General features: G+C 37.1%; 1 protein-coding gene across 1 annotated transcript in view; it reads left to right on the forward strand.

Moving 5' to 3' along the window:
- AMTN (amelotin) overlaps positions 1 to 16349 on the forward strand; it is a 30574-nt gene extending 14225 nt beyond the window's left edge. Inside the window, exons 5-8 of the mRNA XM_006896843.1 lie at positions 3118 to 3153; positions 7898 to 7924; positions 14596 to 14866; positions 16219 to 16349. Of these exons, the coding sequence (XP_006896905.1) occupies positions 3118 to 3153; positions 7898 to 7924; positions 14596 to 14866; positions 16219 to 16349 (465 nt within the window). The remainder of the gene's footprint in view (positions 1 to 3117; positions 3154 to 7897; positions 7925 to 14595; positions 14867 to 16218) is intronic.
- The last annotated feature ends 3398 nt before the right edge of the window (positions 16350 to 19747 follow it).

A 19747-nucleotide genomic window follows, 5' to 3' on the forward strand; every position in this document is an offset into this window, starting at 1 on the left:
ATAGGCAAAGATACATTCTGTCTGTATCATTTACTATCCTCCATGCAAGGGGTGGCAACATGTCTTCTTGGCCCATGTCTTACACATACAGGAGCAGAGGTCTATAAGGATGATACACTATCAAGTACAATTCACTAAAAGAAAATTCACATTCTAGGTATATGGTTCGTCCTATAAGAAAACTGCTGCAGAAATGCATACAAAAATCTAGTTTTTAATACAGAAATAGCAGTAGCAATCAATCTTGTGTTTGAGGCTGCTCCAAACTCATCTAGTTTGGATGCCAAAAGCATGCATGTTGAAGCCATTAATACAAAATCTATACTTTTCAGAGACTACCTGGCATAGGATCTCTTAAAATAGACTGTAGCAGTGGCAACTACTTGTCTTAATTTAAGATGTTCACCTTATGCCTTGATAACATTTGTTAAAAAATAGTTGTAATTTCCAATACTCTTCTTCTGAAGGAAACTTTAAATCCTTTTGAGGCTCCTTCAAAACGTCTTTATTACTTGAAATCCATTGCAAATAGTGGATCTCAGCCAAAAATTCCCTACCATGGATCACAGCTTGTCCTGATAAAAAAGCACCTGCCCATGGAGCAAGCGTAGACCCAGCCTGTCCAATAACCAAGCTCCTCGTATATCCATATTTTGATTTCTTGACTGCTGCTATTATAGGTATTGATTGTGGACCCAAGTAAAATTAAATCATTGACAATTCTAATCTTTTCTTTATCGTAATTTGCTGATTGGTCTAGTTGTGCAGATTTTTGTTTTCTTGATGTTACTATTTAAACTTTATAGAATATAAGTTATAGTCTTTGAACTACTTTGTAAGCACTTCAATTCTTATTATTATTCTGCAAGCAAGTTGTGTCATATCCATAAGGTAAGAAGTTATGCTAGTATTCGAAATACCAGCGGCATCGCTCCAAGAATCACAGCAACACAAGCCACACATAACAACAACAGTGGTTACAACAAAGGCCACCAAACATAGCAATAATTGAGTTTTATTCTGTTGAACATTGTTGTTGTTGTTGTTGTTATGTACCATCGAGTCACTTGTGACTCATAGCCACCCTACTATGTACAACAGCCATATATCCTGCTCTGTCCAAACCCTGCTCTGTCCTGTGCCAATCTCACTATCTCTGATACACCCATTCTGATTACCCCAGTCACTGAATCAATTCACCTCGTAGAGGGTCTTCCCCTCCTGCGCTGTCCCTCCACCCTCCCAAGCATGATGTCCCTCTCCAAGGACCGGTCCCTCCTTATAATGTCCAAAGTATGTTAGACGAAGCCTCAGAATCCGTGCCTCCAAGGAGCCACCCAGTTTAACCCTCTCCAGGATGAATCTGTTTGTTTTCCAAGCAGTCCATAGTACATTTAATACTCTTCTCCAGCACGATAACTCAAAGGCATAAATTCTCCTTCTATTCTCCTTAGTCATTGCCCAACTCTCTGATGCATAACAAGTTATTGCAAAGACCATGGCCTGTATCAGATGCACCTTGACACCATTGCTCTTGAGTACTTTGGAGAGGTCCCTAACAGCAGACTCTCCCATCGCAATACATCTTTTAATTTCTTGGCTGCTGGTGTCAAGAGTGTTGACTGTGGAGCCAAGCAGACTAAAATTGTTTACAATCTCAATTTCTTCACCATCCATCCTGATGCTGCCAATAGGTCCAGTAGTGAGAATATTTGTCTTCTTGATATTGAGCCTCAATCCCTATTGAAGGCTGCCGTCCTTGATCCTCTGCAGCAAGCACTTCAAGTCTTCCTCAGTTTCAGCATGCAGGGTTATGTCATCTGCATAACACAGATTATTGAGCTAGATGACACCTGTACTTTCCAAACAAATGTACATTGCTGTCTGTGTAAATTTGATTTAACAATTAGCGAATAATAAGAAGATCACTTTCAAGCATACAAGATAAATGAATTTTCGTGTCATTTGAAGAAGAGCCATGATCTAACAGGCAAAACCCCCAAATCATCCAAACTCATTGCCATCAAGTTGAAACTGATTCATAAATGACCTTCTAGTGGATTTTCTTTTTTTTTTTCATTCAATAAGAATATACAATGTAATTTTTTAGTAATTTAAGGCTGTGCATTCATTATCACAATGAGAGTTTAGAATATTTTATCATCTTTTGGGGTTTTGGTAATACATATGCAAGCTTCTAATTAGCACATTGTTCTTACTTATCCTTTAACAGTGGAAGTTTGTTTGTATGGGTGTTGGGTTTTTTTATTTCCATTAATTCACTGTTGTGCTTTCCTTCCTGCCCACCCCTTCTCAGTTTTTTTTTAAGAGCAAAATAACAAGACAGCCATCCTTGTTATCAGGTACCGTAGAGTCGGAGCTGACCCATAGCTGACCATCCTGCAGGTTTTCAGAGACAGTAAATAGCATAGGAGGAGATTGCCCATCCTTCTCCTGCAGGGCAGCTGGTGGCCTCAAAACGTGTTTCTTCAAGACTGTGGCGCAGCATCTTGCCACTAGACCACCAGAGCTCCCAGACAACCATTACTGGACTGAATATTTATGTTTAAACAAACATATGTTTCAAATATCCACTAAATATTTTTATGTCTCTTCTGAGAGGTCACATAGAAGAAATGTATGATTTATTATCATTATTTTGGTTTGGACATAATTTAGGGTCAAAATTAAGCTCTGGAGGACTAGTGGCCTAATGGCAATAATCTGCACTGCAATCTTGAAGGCACATGGTTCAAGGCCGCCAGCCCCTCCACAGGAGAACGATGGGCAATCTCTTTCCAGGCGATTAACTGCCTCTGAAAAACCACCAGAGGGTCAGCTATGGATCAGTTCCAACTCTATAGTTCATAACAACAAGTTACTAATTTCCATCTCCTAAATATGTACTCTATAACAAGTTTTTAAATATCTTTGGTTTTAATTTTCTTTATTTTAAATATTGGGTGAGCTCTAGTTCTCATTCAATTCTGTAAGTCTGTTAACTGTCATTAAAGACGATACAGAAACAACCTCAATATTTACACTATTTAATATATGTTTACATGCCAGAGCTTATCTTTGAACATATTTTTTATTGAACTTTTCTCTTTATTTCAGATGTTACCTATTATTGTAGCACAACTTGGAGCCCAGGTAAGATGCTTGTATTGGTTTGATGTTACCTTTAAATCATCTTAAAATTGAGTATTTATTTTGTCTAAATTTACCAAGTATCTGAAACAGTTCCAATGTAGTTTTCTTTGTATGAACACTGTAATCATAAGATTAACATTTGCGGAGGTCCACTGCATGCACCCATTCAAAATTTCTAGTTTTCTAACATCCAAACTATGTACATTCCATTTTCCAATTATTAAACAATGTTTATCTTTAATTTTTTCACATTTCAACTGACTTCAAGTCTTGCCTGGAAGTAGTACCACTAATATTACATGTGTTCCTCTACTGTGCATATGGTTTTCAGAGACCTGTTATTTAAGAAGTGGATAGCCAATCCTACTTCCTAGTTTGTCTTAATCTAGGAGCTCTACTAAAACTTATCCATCATGGGTAACCTTTGTGGTATTTGACACACCAGTGGCATGGCTTTCAGTACCATAGCAAACTACAAGTTATCTCAATACTGCAAACTGACAAACAAATGCTGTATCAATTAGAACAATGTTCTCCCCAAACATAACAAACTGACAATTTAGTTTCTAACTCTAATAACAAATTAGTCTTCACACCAACTTTTAATCACAAAGGCCCATGACTGGGTCCTAATTGGTTTAAAGAAGAGGCTTCCAGGCCACAACTGATTCTTAATTAAATCAAAACAACTTATAATTGATTGCTAATTATGTAAAAATGACCAAGCAGCTTACACTTGATTGTTAATTAAAATACCTACCTTCCAGAATCCAACTTCTTCAAACAAGAGGCTCCAAACCAAGACCCTCCTTGGCTCTTCGGACCTCTCCAAATTATTGATAAACAATAATGTCAATTTGGGAACTAGGGTGTGTTTGATTCAGGCCACAGTCCTTATGATCACTTGCTATGCATCTGAGAGCTGAACAATGAATACATATGATCGAAGAATAGATATCCTTGAGATCTGGTGTTGGAGGAAGAGTTCAGAACATTCCATGGACTACCAAAAGAACAATCTAATATGTCTTATAGAGGGCGCAGTTAGACTGCTTTTTGGAAGCAAAAATGAAATTTTACCTCACATACTTTGAGTATTCTTGCTAGTAGGGGCTATTCCTTGAAAAGGGACATGATGCTCAGAAAGGTAGAGGGTCAGTGAAGAAAAGAAAGACCTTTGACCAGGTGGGTTGGCATAGTGACTGTTGCAATGGGCTCTACTATGTCAGGAAGTGTGAAGATGGCACAGAATAGGGAAGAGTTTAGATTGGTTGATCATAGGGTTGCTATGGATCTTACTCAAGTTGACAGCACCTAACAACAACAACAACTGGATGCATCTGGAATGCTGGCTTCAAGATCTGGTTGGAAAATCGGGAAATATGTATGTCAGAGTTATAGCCTTTCTCCATAATATTCAGTCTACACATAGCAAATAATTCAAGAAGTTGAACTCTATGAAGAACAATGTGGGATCAGAATTGGAGGAAGACTCATAAACAACTTGCATCATAAAATTGATTCAACCTTGCTTACTGAAAGTTAGGAAGACTTGAAACACTTGCTGCAGAAGGTCAGAGAATAAAGCCTTCCATACAGATTGCACATCAACATCAAGAAAATAAAAATCCTCATAACAGGGCTAATAGGCAGTGTGATAATAGATGCAGAAAGTATTTTAATTGTCAGCTATTTCATCTTAATTTGATCCACAATCAACACCATTGGGACCAGCAGTCAAAAGATCAGGGGACATATTACTTTGGGCCAATCCACTGTCGGGGAACACTCCAAAAGTACTGAATGCAAAGCAACGCTATTGGTTCATAATTTAAGGTGCACCTGATTCATGCCATGGTCTTTTAGTGGCAACCACTTCCTAAACAACATGCCTCTGGAAACTCTATGAATTTTGATCAATGATGATACTTATAGAAAGGCTTCAGGCCTTTTGTTTATAGGGTCGCTATGAGTCATGCTTGACTTGACGGCAATCAACAACAACAATAATGTATCTGAAAGCTGAACAATGAATAAGAATGACAGAAGAACCTATCCTACAGACACAAAAGAACAAATAATTATGTTTTGGAGTGGGGGAGGAAATGCAGCCATAATGTTCCTTAGAGGCAAAGATGGTGAAGCTTCATTTCACATACTTTGGGTATGTTGGTAAGAGAGACTATTCCTTGAAGAATGACAGCAAGCTTAGAAAGGTGTAGGGTGAGTCATATGGCTTGAATGGGTGACTGGAGCAATGGGCTTAAATGAGTCAGAAATAATAAGGATACCACAGAATAAGACAGGGTTCAGTTCTGTTTCTGTTCATAGAGTGGCTATGAGTTGTAGACTACTCAACAGCACCTAACAATAATAACCTCATGCTAAATGTAGTTCTAACTATTGGGTCTGGTTTTAATTGGTTTTGGTCAATCATTCTTCTAAATGGTATAGCACTGGTCTATCCATTTGCTGTACGGAGGTAACTCGTGGTTGCTATGATGCTAAACACGGTGACACTAATGTGTCAAATGTGATAATGGTCACCCATGGTGGACAGTGTTTGGTGTAATTCCCTGTTTAAAACATGTTTGGAAGGAGGAGTGGCATCCACTTCCAAAATAGCTTTCCTCCGGAAATCCTATGAAACTGTAGAAATGATAAAAGTTATATTAGTGTTCAGGTCTTTCATTTATAGGGCTACTATGAGTCATCTGTGACTTGATAGAACTTAACAACAACAGCAATATAACAGACAACAATAAATCTGAACCCTATCTTTTCCTGTACCATCCTTATAATTTCTGATATTTAATCCCTTTGCCACAGTCACTGTGTAAATTCAAATAGTTGAGGCTCTTAATCTCTTTCGTTGACTCTCCAACTTTCCAAGCATGAAATAGCCTCTTCTAACAAAATACCCAAAGTACGTGAGATGAAGTTCACCATTCTTGTCTTCAAAGAGCACTCTGGCTGCACTTTCTCCAAACACATGTGTTTGTTCTTTTGGCAGTCCATGGAACACTCAGAACTCTTCTCTAATACCATGGCTCAAAATCATCAATCCTCCTTCTGTCATCCTCATTCATTGTCCAGCTCTCAGATGCATAGGTAATGAGTAAAAAGACCATGCCTTGAATCAGGCACAGCTTATTCTTAAGCTGACACCATTGCTCTGATCTTTGGAGATGTCCCTGATAGCAAACTTTCCCACAGATGTATTGCTGTGATACGTCTTTTACACTATCTGAAAATAGAATAATACTAATAAAAGATTCACATCAACATGTAATTCTACTCTAGGAACATACTCTTCTAAAAATACAGAAAGATAGAAAATGTTCATATTTAAATATTCATTAAAAATATTAATGGTGGAGAAAAATATTGGGTTAAATTTAAATTTACAACAAAAGAAAATGAGCTAAGTAAACTGCAACACAAGAGTAAATAACATATAACCACTCAAAATTATATGTATTAAAAGTTGTCTATAACATGGTAAGATGATTGCTATGTAATCTTAAAGAACAAAGGAATCAATTTCTTCTGTAAACTTTTATTCAAATCACACCATTTCTATTGTTATGCACAGGAGAGTCAGATCTAATTCTTGGCTGACCCTTCGGTGGTTTTCCAGGGGCAGTAAATTGCAGAGGAGAATGTTTTCCATTTTTCTTCTGCAGACCGGCTGGAAGATTTTAACTGCCTGCATTTGAGTTGACAGTGCATGTCTTTACTCACTAGGCCACTAGAGCCCCTTCAAATCACAGTATCAAGTTTTAGTGTTAAAAAAGAGCCAAAAAGACCCCACAAAACTTTATGTGCATACATATATGTATACGTATATATAAAATAAAAGTGTGTGTGTATTTATATATTCAATAAAAAAGTTTGTGTATATATAATAAAAGTGTGTGTGTGTGTATATATACACACACACACACTTACATCTGTTACGTACCCAAAAAAAGTGGCAAACATCTGTTAGAAAATACATCAAACACGTTATGATGGGATTGTTGTTGTTGTTAAGTGTCGTCGAGTCATACACGATTCATAGTGACCCTTATGAACAAAAGACCTGAACACTTGTATAACTTTTACAGTTTCTCCAAATTCTTAGTTTCCAGAGACAAACTATTTCAGAAATGGATCCCACTCCTGCTTCCAAGTTTGTTTTAGTTGGGAAGCTCCACCACAAAACACTGTCCACCATGGGTGACCATTTGACATATCAGTGTCACAGTGTTTAACATCACATCAACCCTGAGTTACCTCTGTACAGCAAATGAACAGACTAGTGCTATACCACTTAGAAGAATGTTTGACCAAAAACAAAACTAGGCCTAAGGGTCACAAATTAAAATCACTATGGTGGGGTTTTAAAAAAAGCTAAAAATGATGGGATTAGCTTTATTTTTTTCCTTTTTATTATTTTCTGTGTTCTTCATGCTTCCTGTAATATGTTTATATTGCTTAATATTCATAAAATATACTATGCTTAGTAAGTATATCACCTCATATCCCTTTGATAATAAGTTATATCAATTAAATATCATGATGACTTGAATTTTGTGACCCAGATCACAAAGGAAGCTTAAGATGTTATGTTTAATGCAAGATCTTTTTCTTTTCTAGAAAACCATAAAAGTATTTTAACTCTCAAAGTTAAATGATATATATCTTACCTACAATGTGTTAAAATCTCTCTAATAATTTATATCTATTCTCTTTCTTCTAGGGTGTTATCCTAAGTTCGGAAGAATTGGTAAAAAAAAATGCTAACATTTCAAATCATTTTCATTTCTACCATAATTCTGCTTTCAGTCTTCACTTTGTCTCTCTTGACCACAAACCCTAAATGCTTTGCATATTGCAACAGACTAGACCTTTATATATGTCCTAGCTTTAAAGGGAGCTCTGGTGGCCAGCTGGTAAGAAGCTGTGTTGCAATTCCTAGGGCAAGTAGGCTAGAATCCACTAGCTGCTGTGCTGGAGAATGATGGGCAGTGATATATTGTGATATATTGCCTCTGAAAAGCCACTAGAGGTCAGCTATGGGTTGGTTCTGACTCAGTGGCACACAACAACAAAAAGAAGAAGGATTACATTAGTATAGCATTATCTTTTTCTCTTTTTTTGGTGTTTCATTCTCCTTTTAGGGTTGCTTTTTCATTAATTTAACTCTTTTTACATACATTCCTAATAGATACTGGGACATCAGCGCATATAATTTTTCAATTTTATGTTGGTTAAAATTCAGGACTATAAACTACTAGTGTATATGTAAATACAGATATTAATATTGATACTTCTTATAGAAAAGATACATTTTGCCGTGAGGGATTTTTTTTAAGAGAAAATATACCCTTCTTATAATCTCTGGTAGTAATTCATCTAACTAATCTTACACGCACAAATAACTGAAGAGCTAAAGCTAAATAAAGCTTATTTTATTTCTTTGTATTATCAATATTCAGAGAAAATTATGTAAATTAACATGATATCTAAATATGATACTAGAACTGAAATATTGAGAAACTATCTGGAATACAGGTTTTAAACCATCTTTTGTTATTAAGAGACTTTTAGTATCTTGTTTATAACTAATAATTGAGTAATGAAATTAATATTTTACATGAACACATACAGTTTATTAAGCCCCTTTCATCTATAATAGAATGTCAGTAGATATTTTACGTGTAATATCTTTAACCTACACCAAACTATATTATTGTTGTTGTTATTGTTAGGTGCTGTGAAGTCAAGTACATCTCATACTGACCCTATGAACAAAAGATCTGAAACTTGTACTATTTTGTCCCATCCTGACTCACAAGAGCCCATTGCAGCAGTCACTGTGTCAGACCATCTCGTTAAGGGTCTTCCTCTCCTTAGCCAACCCTCCACACTTCCCAGTATCATTTCTTTCTCCAAGAAATAGTCCCTCCTATCAACATGCCCAAAGTATGTGAGGTGAAGTCTCATCATTCTTGCTTCCAAAGAGTACTGTGATTGTACCCTCTCCAAGACATATCTGTTTGTTCTCTTGGCTGTCCATGGTATGTTTAGTGCTCTTCTCCAACACCACAGCTCACAGCATCAATTCTTTTTCTGACATCCTTATTCATTGTCCAGCTCTCAGATTTATAGCAAGTAATTGGAAAGGCCATGGTCTGAGTCAGATGCATCTTAGTCCTCAACTAACATTATTATTCTTCAATTATTTGGAGAGGTCCCTAACTACATAGCAGAGGGGATTTTATTTTGCTTTACAGATAAAATAATTATGTGACTCAGCATGCTTAAGCAATTTAATTCCTGAAACAACAGAATATATTCAAATATAAAATAATTTTCTACTCACTATACTAGTGATTTTCAAACTAATTTTACTACAATTCACAGTAAAATTTTCATGCGATGTAACTCAACACAAACACACACAACACCTCAAGTATAAGAAACAACACCTTTACTATGTGAAATGCACACCATTAATTTATAGTATGTTCTTTTCCTTTTTAATAATTGTCATTGCCCATCTTTTTTTCTTTCAAAACGCTAGTTGTTGTTTATTTGAAAAATTTTGCATTTTACTTCTATCTTTTATCCAGCATAAGGCAAAATCTGGTTTCAATACTCCTTAGACTTAACACAGTTTTTACCAACTTCTTTTTTTTTTTTTTTAGTTTTTACCAACTTCTTAGACCACCAAATAACTAGCCCTTTAGGTACTAGTTTAAAAGGGAGACCAGTGAGCCAATTCTGCTTCTCAGAATCTCTAGCAATAGAACCTGAGAATCTGCCTTTTAACAAATTCGTCAAATTGTTCTTAAGCAAACTAAAATTTAAAGACAACATCCAAGAAATCTGATTTGTTACTTACTTATGAATCTTCAACACTTTTAGAGATTCAAACCCTAAGCCCATACTTTGGGAGGCAAGTATTTCATCTAAGCCATTGAGGCCTACTTTGGGCAGGTTGTCAGGAAAGGCAAGATCCTGGGAAAGGACAACATGTCTAGAAAGGTGGAGGGCCAGAGGAGAGGAAGAACTTCTACAAGATAGAACGACATGCCTTTCTATGAAGATAGCACCAAAAGAGAAGGAAGCCCCTGCCCTTCCCAAAGCTGAAGCCAAAGCAAAGGCATTAAGGCCAAGAAGGCAGTCCTGAAGAGCATCTACAGCCACAAAAAAAAAGATCTGCACATCACCCACCTTCTGGAGGCCTAAGACATTGAGAATCCACAGGCAGCCTATGTGCCCCAGAAGAGGGCACCCAGAAGAAACAAGCTTGACCAATATGCTATCATCAAGTTTCCCCTGATCACTGAATCAGTCATGAAGATGATAGACGATAACAACACACTTGTGTTCACTGTGGGTGTCAAGGCCAACAAACACCAAATTAAATAAGCTGTAAAGAGGCTCTATGACATTGATGTGACTAAGGTCAACACTTTGATTAGGCCTGATGGAGAGAAGAAAGAAGGTCTATGCTCGATTTACTCCTGACTATGATGCTTTGGATGTTGCCAACAAAATTGGAACTGAGTCCAGCTGGCTAATTCTAAATACAAATTTTTCTCATCATAAAAAAAAACCAAAGATGAAAAAAATAAAAATAAAAAAACCAAGAAAAATTTTTTTAAAAAAGATGGTATGACACAGTGACAGAACAATAGACTGAAGCAGAGGAGATTATAAAGATAGTGTAGGTTCTGACAAGTTTTAAGTCTGTTGTGATCTTGGGGTCTCTATGAATTGAAGTGGAATAAACATTCCTAACAACAATGACAAAACTTTTACTATATGAAAAGTCAATAATATTAGTCCCATGTGAATGCTCCTGGCCTGCTGGCTCGGCTCCTGGTTTGCCTATAGGTGCAGCTTGCCAACTTCAATGCAAGAGTTGGAAACAAGGAAGAAGGACAAGTAGTTCAGAAAATATGGGCTTAGTGACAAAATGAAGCTGGCAGTAGACTGATAAAATTTATAATCAATTATTTATTCATTATAAATATTATTGCTATTGTCATGTGCCATCGATCGAGTCACTTGTGACTCATAGTGATTCAATGCACAATAGCTCTGAATCCTCCTCTGTCTCTGGCTAATTATTATTTCCGACACACCTAACCCCATTACTTCAGTCACTGAGTCAGTTCATCTCCTCGGGGGTCTTCCTCTCCTGTGCTGTCCCTCCACCCTTCCAAGCATGGTGGTGTCCTTCTGTAAGGACTGGTCCCTCATGGAAACATACCCAAAGTAGCTTTTATAAAAAAACACAAATGGTGATTCTTCACATCAACCTCACCTGAGTGACTACACATGCATCAGATTCAATCTACAGAAAGAATAGTTGAAGAAGCTCAACATCAGCTGTGAAAACCAGGTTAGGAACAGGTTATGGAACAGACAATCAACTACTAATGTGCAAATTCAAGTTGAAGCTAAAAAAAATTTCATAAATATGCAAGAACCAAAATATGACCTTGAGTCTAACCCATGGGAGTTTAAAAGACATCTCAGAATAGGTTGGACTCACAGAATACTGATGAACAAAGATCAGATAAGCTGCGGGAGGATATCCAGGATATCATCCATAAAGAAAGCAAAAGGTCACCACAAAGATAGAGGAAGAAGAAAATACCAAAATAAATGTCATAAGAGATGTGACTATTACTCTAGAATGCCAGGAAGTCAAAACAAAGAGGGGAAAAAAATAAGTCAAAAGAGATAAAAGATTTCAAAATGTAGCTTGTGAAGACAAAACAAAGTATTATAATAAAATGTACAAAGAGCTAGAGTCAGTAAATCAAAAGGGCAAAACTCACTCAGCATTTCTCAATCTGAAGGAACTGAAGAATAAATTCAAGCCTTGAGTTGCAGTATTTAAAGATGCTATGGGCAAAATCTTGAATGATCCAGGAAGCATCAAAAGAAGATGGAAGAATTACACAGAAGCATTGTACCGAAAAGAATTGGCAGACGCAGAACCAATTCAGGAAGCAGCATATGATCAAGAACCAATGATAATAATCAGTTCAGGCTGCTCTGAAGGAATCACAAAAAATAAGGCCCCAAGAATTGATGAAATACCAATTGATTTATTTCAACAAACACACACAACTCTGGACGTACTCACCAGATTGTGCTAAGAAATCTATAGAACAGCTACTTGCCCAACTGATAGGAAGAGATACAGATTTATTCCCATTCAAAAAAAAAAAGAGATGATCCAACAGGAAGTGGAACTATTAAACACTATCACTAATATCACAGGCAAGCAAGATATTGCTGATGATTATCCAAAAACACCTAGAACTGACAGAGAACTGCCAGGAATACAAGTTGGGTTAAGGAGAGGCCAAGGCACTAGGCCATGGCATCATTTCTGATGTCGGATGGATTTTGACTGAAAGCAGAGAGTACCAGGATAGATATTTGTCTTTTACCAACTATGCAAAGGCCATGTGGATTGCTACAAATTGTGGCTAACTAACAGAAGATTGGGAATCTCAGAACACTTGATTATACTCTTGTGAAACTTATACATAGACCAAGAAGCTGTTATCCAAACAGAACAAAGGAACTCTGTATGGTACAAAATTAAGGAGCTCACCGGAGATACATTCTTTCTCCATATGTTTTCAATCTAAATGCTAAATAGATCATTGGAGAAACTGTATTTTATGAAAAAGAATGTGGCATCAGGACTGGAGGATAAGACATCAACAACCTGCATTCTGCAGATGACTCAAACTTGCTCACAGAAACTGAGGAGGATTTGAAGCATTGGCTGCAAAAGATCAAGGACTGCATGCAACCCTTAATATGGATTGCATCTTAATATCAAGAAAATAAAAATCCTCACCACCTGGCTGATAGACAGCATCATGAGAGAGGGAGGAATGATTGAAGTTGTTAACTATTTCATCTTGCTTGGATCCACAATCAACACCCTCGGCACCAGCAGTAAGGAAATCAAAAGACAAGTTTTGGGGAAATTTATCAGGAATCTGCCCAGAATGCTAAAGAACAACAAGGTCAGTCTATAAATTAGGGTACGCCTGATCCAGACCATGGTCTTCTCAATTGCTTTTTATACATCTGAGACTATGACTATGACTGATTTCAGAAGAACTAATGCTTTTGAGTTTTCATGCTGGAGAAGAGTGTTGGACATACCATGGACTGCCAGGAGAAAAACAGGTCTGTCCTGATGAAATCAGCTTCCTTCTTGAAGGCAAGGATTTTGAAACTCCGTCTCACATAATTTGGACATGGTAGGAAAAGAAAGTCCTGGGAGAAAGATTTCAAACTTAGAAGGGTGGAAGATCAGTGCAGAAGAAGAAGACTCTGGATGAGATGGATTGACAAATGGCTATGGCAATGGGGTAAAATCTGTCAGAGGCTGGCTCAGGATAGGGCAAGGTTCAGAGCCACTGTTCACAGTTCACATAACAGCAACAACAACATTAGTCCCAGAGAATTACTTCCAACCTGTATCCTTTCTACATCCAAGCACTGTCAAGTTATTTTATTTTGGAGCAACTATTCATAATATTTTTTCTCAAAAAAAAAAAGTGTAAGCAGTAAAAGCATTCGTTATCAGTGTACAAATGACTGATGGCCCCTTAGAGAGGATATTGGAAATAACCTTAAGGAGCACTCAGGTAGCAAAATTGCCAAAAAATAATAAATTTCTGACTCACTGTCAAAATATTTTAAAAAGGACTTTGAGGAATATAGCAATTAGGGATATAATAGATTAATCTATTTACTTGTTTTTCTATTCATTTTTATCCCTTTCATTACTTTAGTGAGTTCTGGTAGCCTACTGCGTAAGGAATTGTGCTAACAACCCAAAGTCAGGCAGTTCAAATCCACCAGCTGCTATGCAGGGGAAAGATGGGCAATCTTCTCCTGATTGAAAGACTTGTAAAACCTGTGGGAAGCTCATATATAATCCGTTTTGAGTCAAAGCTAATTGAGCTTGAGTTTCATGGCTTAAATTAATCCTTACAGGCAAAAGAGAAGCTATGGTTTAAATAAGAACAGCCTTTATCTCCATAATTACATTAATTTGGAGGCTTAGAAATTCTAGAAATAAATAGAATTTATTTCTAGAAATGCTAATGAAAGCAAATTATTCATCATTCCTTTTCCTATGACTGGCTTCATTTTTACTTCCTTTTTCAGAAGAAGATCACAGGAAGGATTTCCAATAATGAAACCAGTGGGGGGCGGGGGCTCAGGAGAGGGAAACATTCCATCTGAGGAATGTCAAATCTTATTTTCTCTGACTTTATCCCTTTAGTCTTTCTCTTCCTGCTTAAATGTGTTGCCCTCAAAAAAGAAAATAAAGTTGGCTTGGTTAGTCTTAACTCTACGCCTTCTGACTTTGTGCTTCTTTTTCACTCCTCATTGTAGCCTGTAGCTCCACAAATCTTTGCAGGCCTCCTCATCCAGCCCCTGTACCCAGGAGCCATCCTGCCCACCAGTCAGGCAGGGGCTACTCCAGAGTTGCAAGAGGGAACCCTTCCTGCAGGACAAACAGGAGTAAATCCTGCCATACAAAGAACCCCAGAAGATCACCTCCCAACCCCTACTGGCACAGATGATGTGTTTGGAGGTACCACACCTGCCAGCCTCCAAAGAAGCATGTACACCACTGAGGAAACCACCACAGAATCACCAGATGGTAAGTTCTCTAAGGAGAGAAAAGGAAAATGATCTGCAGAGTAGGAATGGAGACTATTTCATTTTACCTTAGCAAACATATTATTGTTGTTATGTGTTGAGTAGGGACTGACCCATAGCAGGTTTTCAGAGGCAATAAATCACAAAGGAGGAGGCTGTCCATCTTTCTCCCACAGAGCTGCTGGTGAATTCAAACTGCAAGTCTTCAGTTTGGCAGTGCAGCTTCTTAACAAATATGGGCTTGAAGAAAATGAAGAAGCCCTTCTAACAATTTACAGTTGATTGCAACAAAAGGGAATATTTTAATTGAGCCCTAGATGAGGAAAGATGTGTGTCAGGGTTGTATCCTTTCTCCTTATCTATTCAGTCTGTACACTGAGTAAATCATTCAAAAATCTGGACTCTACAAAGAAGAATGTAAGATTAGGATTAGAGGAAGACTCATCAACAACCTGCATTATACATTTGATACAATCTTGCATGCTGAAAATGAGAAGGACTTGAAATGCTTGCTGCAGAAGATAAAAAAACTACAGCCTTCTGTATGTATTGTATCTCAAGATCAAGAAAACAAAAATCCACAACATCATAATAGATTGGGGAAAAAACTGACATCAAGAATTTCATTGTATCTTGGATCCACAATAACCCTTTGTACCAGCAGTCAATAGATCAAGAGACATATTGCACTGGGCAAGTCTGCTGTCAGGGACTTCTCCAAACTGTTGTGGAAAAATTATGTCATTTTCAAGCTTAGCTAAGGGGCATCTGAGTCGAACCATGGTCGTTTTGATCACTTACTATGAATCTAAGGACTGGATAATGAATAAGGAAGACAGAAAAAGAATTAATATCTTTGAGTTGTGGAGAAGAGTACTGAGTTGGAGAAGAGTACTGAATATCTCATGACGTCCAAAAGAACAAAGAGATATATCTTGGAGAAAGTGCAGCCAGAATGCTCCTTGAAGGCAAAGGTAGCAAAGCTCCATCTCACATACTTTGGGAATATTACTAGCAGAGGCTAATCCTTGGAGAGAGACATCATACTTGGAAAGGAGGAGGGTAAACAGAAGAGATGAAGACCTTAGCAAGATGGATTGACACTGTAGCAATGGACTCAAGAGTGTCAGAGATGATCAAGATGGCATAGGATAGGAAAGGGTTTAGATCTGTTTTTCATAGGGTCACTATGAGTCACACTGTAACAACTGGCTTTGAAGATAGGCCACTAGCATTGTTTATATTATTAACCTTGAAAAGGGGGGGAAAGACATTTAACTACTAGCATCACTGCTTTACACATTGGGTCAGGCAAGAAATATTTGAAAACAAATTGTTCTTCTCTTCCCATAGCAGTGTTTCAAGTAACCAAAGCACAAACCCAAGCAGATGTAGTGAAACAGTTAAGATATTCTGTTCCATTGACTGATCCTGAACAAGCCTCAGATTCTTCTCAATGTGACACTACAATAAGGAACTGGTAATAGATTGAAGTTACTACAATATTAGCTAATTAGAACTTTGTACCAGTATCCTCAATGAAGTTTGATGAAATATTGCCGAAGATAGGTTCTGCTTGCACAAAAAAGCAAAGATAATCATACTATCTTTGGGTATATCTAGAGCCAAGTATCTTTCGAGATAATAAAAGAATGACTTGATATTGGTCCTGCTGCTCCTATAGAGATGGAGAGAAGAGGAACTATAATCTCAAGCCAAAATGTAAAAATTAAATGTGATTTTATCTGCATTTAAAATATACTTTCTTTTCTTCCAGGGATTTAGTGAGCTGCTTATGTTTTCAGCTAAGCCTTCACCAAGATGTAGTGATGTACATGAATCTTTTTCAAAGACCATCTGATAGCATAATCGAGTGAAACACACTGAAGAATATCAGAAGAAAGCAATAATTCTTTTACATGAAAATTTATTTGAATCTTGGAAAATATATTCTACCTAAAAAGTATAAATTTTTAGGAGGAAAAAAATAATGAAATGGAAAAGTTTCCTTGAGTTGTAATAGTATACCATCTTTTACCTGAAAAATAACATATTAAAAAGCATTTTGAAAACTTACTCTTTTTCTTTTTGGGGGGGATAAAATAATATTTGACTCTTTCTTAAATTACACTTGCCCAAGGTACTTAAATGAAAAATTTTTATTCAGGACTTTGGAAAAAGGAGCATTATGGCCAAGGGAGGGTGTCATCTTGTGAATATAAGTTCTGATTTTCTCACAACCACCCAATCTATCTCATAAGGAACACAAACTTACTTTTTAATGAGCAAAGTACTCTTGATCATCTAAATAATACTTTAACAACAAAGGATTAAAAATCAAGTTGCCTGTCCTCAATGAGCTTATACTCAGAGCACCAATGATTGGGGTGGTTGACATTTCATTTTGCTATTTGAGAGTAGGAAACATCACCAGGAAAAAAGGGGTGAAATGGAGGGGACAGAGTGATACTCTTTTTTCCTAATATCAAATAGATTTTCATTCAGAGTTATAAGGGTAGGTATTAATTTATTTCATATGTTTAATGATTAAAAATAACTTTTGATCGCAGTCACGTTGACATTTTCAACATGTGATTCAATACTCAAACTGATTGTCACTGAAACAATCTCAGAGCAGACCCTCCTCTGGGTTTCCATCTTTTTCCATGGGGGCCACTGGTGAATTCAAGCTGCCAGAGAGGTTCAGCTTTTAGATGAGGAGCACAACTCCCTGTGGAAAGCTCTATAGTATATAAATGTGGAAGAGATTTAAAGTGTGTGTGTGTGTGTGTGTGTGTGTGTGAGAGAGAGAGAGAGAGAGAGAGTTGGAATAAGAGAGACATTTTAAGAGAAATTTGGTAAAGATGATTATAAAATCCTAAGGGGTCTCTAAAATCTTTTCAATAGGCAAAAAAAGAAAAAGAAAGTTCATTATAAATAACAACAACAATATAATAATACCTAGATTTTTGCTTTTGTTTTTCCCTAAAATCTTTTCAATAGGCCAAAAAAGAAAAAAAAGTTCATTATAAATAACAACAACAATATAATAATACCTAGATTTTTGCTTTTGTTTTTCATTCTCTTTCTCTCAAGAGTATATAGTGAATTATCAAAAAGCTACATATATGATATGAGTAGATCATATATGAGTGCTCTTGGGAGACAATGATGAGGCTTTGCCTCACATACTTCGGGCATGTTGCTAAGAAAGACTATTCCTTGGAGAAGGAAGGGAAGGGTAGAGGGTCAGTGAAGGAGAGGAAGAATCTCAACAAGGTGAATTGACACAGTGACTGCTGCAATAGATGCTTGTGTGTCACTAAGTGTGAGGATAGCACAGGATAGAGTTCGGGTTCTTTTGTTCATATGGTTGCTATGAGTCATACCCAACAGCACCTAACAATGTATTGCCACAGATACAACTAGAGAGTAGAAATACAAGTATCATACTGTTATCTATTAAATCAGACTTTAAAAATGTTTCAAGAATAAAATCACTCTCCTCAATCAATACGATCAATTAAGCACTCTTCAAAAATATTTTAAAACATAGTTCATTTTTGTTTAAAAAACCCATCATTTACAATAACATCTAGACAGAAAATTGATGCTGTATTTTTATTAATGGGTTGCAAATAGCTTAAGATATAAAGAGGTCATTCTTAGAGAAGGACATCATGTTTGGAAAGGTGGAGGGTTGGCAAAAGAGAGGCAGACCCTCAACCAGATGGATTGACACAATGGGCTCAAATGTGTCAGACGTAATGAGGATGGGACAGGGTAGAGCGGGGTTCAGATAGACCTGTTGTTCACAGAATGGCTGTGAGTCATACTCAACTTGATGACACCTAACAATAACAAAAGAAAAAAATGTTTAATTCCTCAGTTTTAATATCTAAATGGTAACACATAAAATCAGAATTACCCTCAGCACAGCAGGATTGCTGGAATTGCTTCGACGACAAAATTTCCATCTATATTAATTAATTAAGTTAATGATTATAGCTTAAGAGCAATTTAAAATGACCTTAATTATACCACTATTACCACAATGTAGCATGCTTCAATGGCAGAGAAAGGTAAGCCTTTGCCAGCAGAACTACTGTATTTCATCTTTACATTTCATAGAAATGCAATGTTCTAATTTAAAATAGCTGTATTTATTGTCTTGTTGTTAAGTGCTTTCGGGTCGTAGGTTGTTGTTAAGTGCCGTCGAGTCGCATAGCGACCCTATGAAGGAGAGTCCTCAATGCTTGGGTGTCTCTCATCCTCTCTCCAGGTTCATAGGGTTTCCAGAGGCAAGCTATTACGGAAGTGGATGCAACATCTCCTTCCAAGCTTGTTTTAATCAGGGAGCTCCACCCCACTCTCTGTCTGCATTGGGTAACCAGCCATTAACGCATTTGACACATCAGTGTCATAGTGTTCAGCCTCACAGCAACCACAAGTTACCGTTGTACAGCAACTTGTACACCAGGGCTATATGACGTAGAAGAATGTCTGAACAAAAACAATGAAAGACAGGCCCGAGGAGCGCAGATTAAAGTCACCCACCTTCGACTTGGTAGAATCAGCATCACCTTCTGTCCACTGGGCCAGCTGATCTCTCTCTCTCCACGTTAATATTATTTTTGTTAGGTGCCGTCGAGTCGTAGGCAACTCATAGCGACCTCAACGTTTGGGTGTCTCTCATCTTCTCTCCAGGTTCATAAGGTTTCTGGAGGCAAGCTATTTCAGAAGTGTACACCACTCCTGCTTCCAAGCTTGTTTTAATCAGGGAACTTCACCAAACACTTTCCACCATGGGTGACCATTATTGAATTTAACACATTAATGTCACAGTGTTCAGCATCACAAGTTATATCTGTACAAAAATTGG

This window comes from Elephantulus edwardii, unplaced genomic scaffold (genome assembly GCF_000299155.1).
Source record: "Elephantulus edwardii isolate Elephantulus edwardi_28Jun2011 unplaced genomic scaffold, EleEdw1.0 scaffold00192, whole genome shotgun sequence".
NCBI lineage: Eukaryota > Metazoa > Chordata > Mammalia > Macroscelidea > Macroscelididae > Elephantulus > Elephantulus edwardii.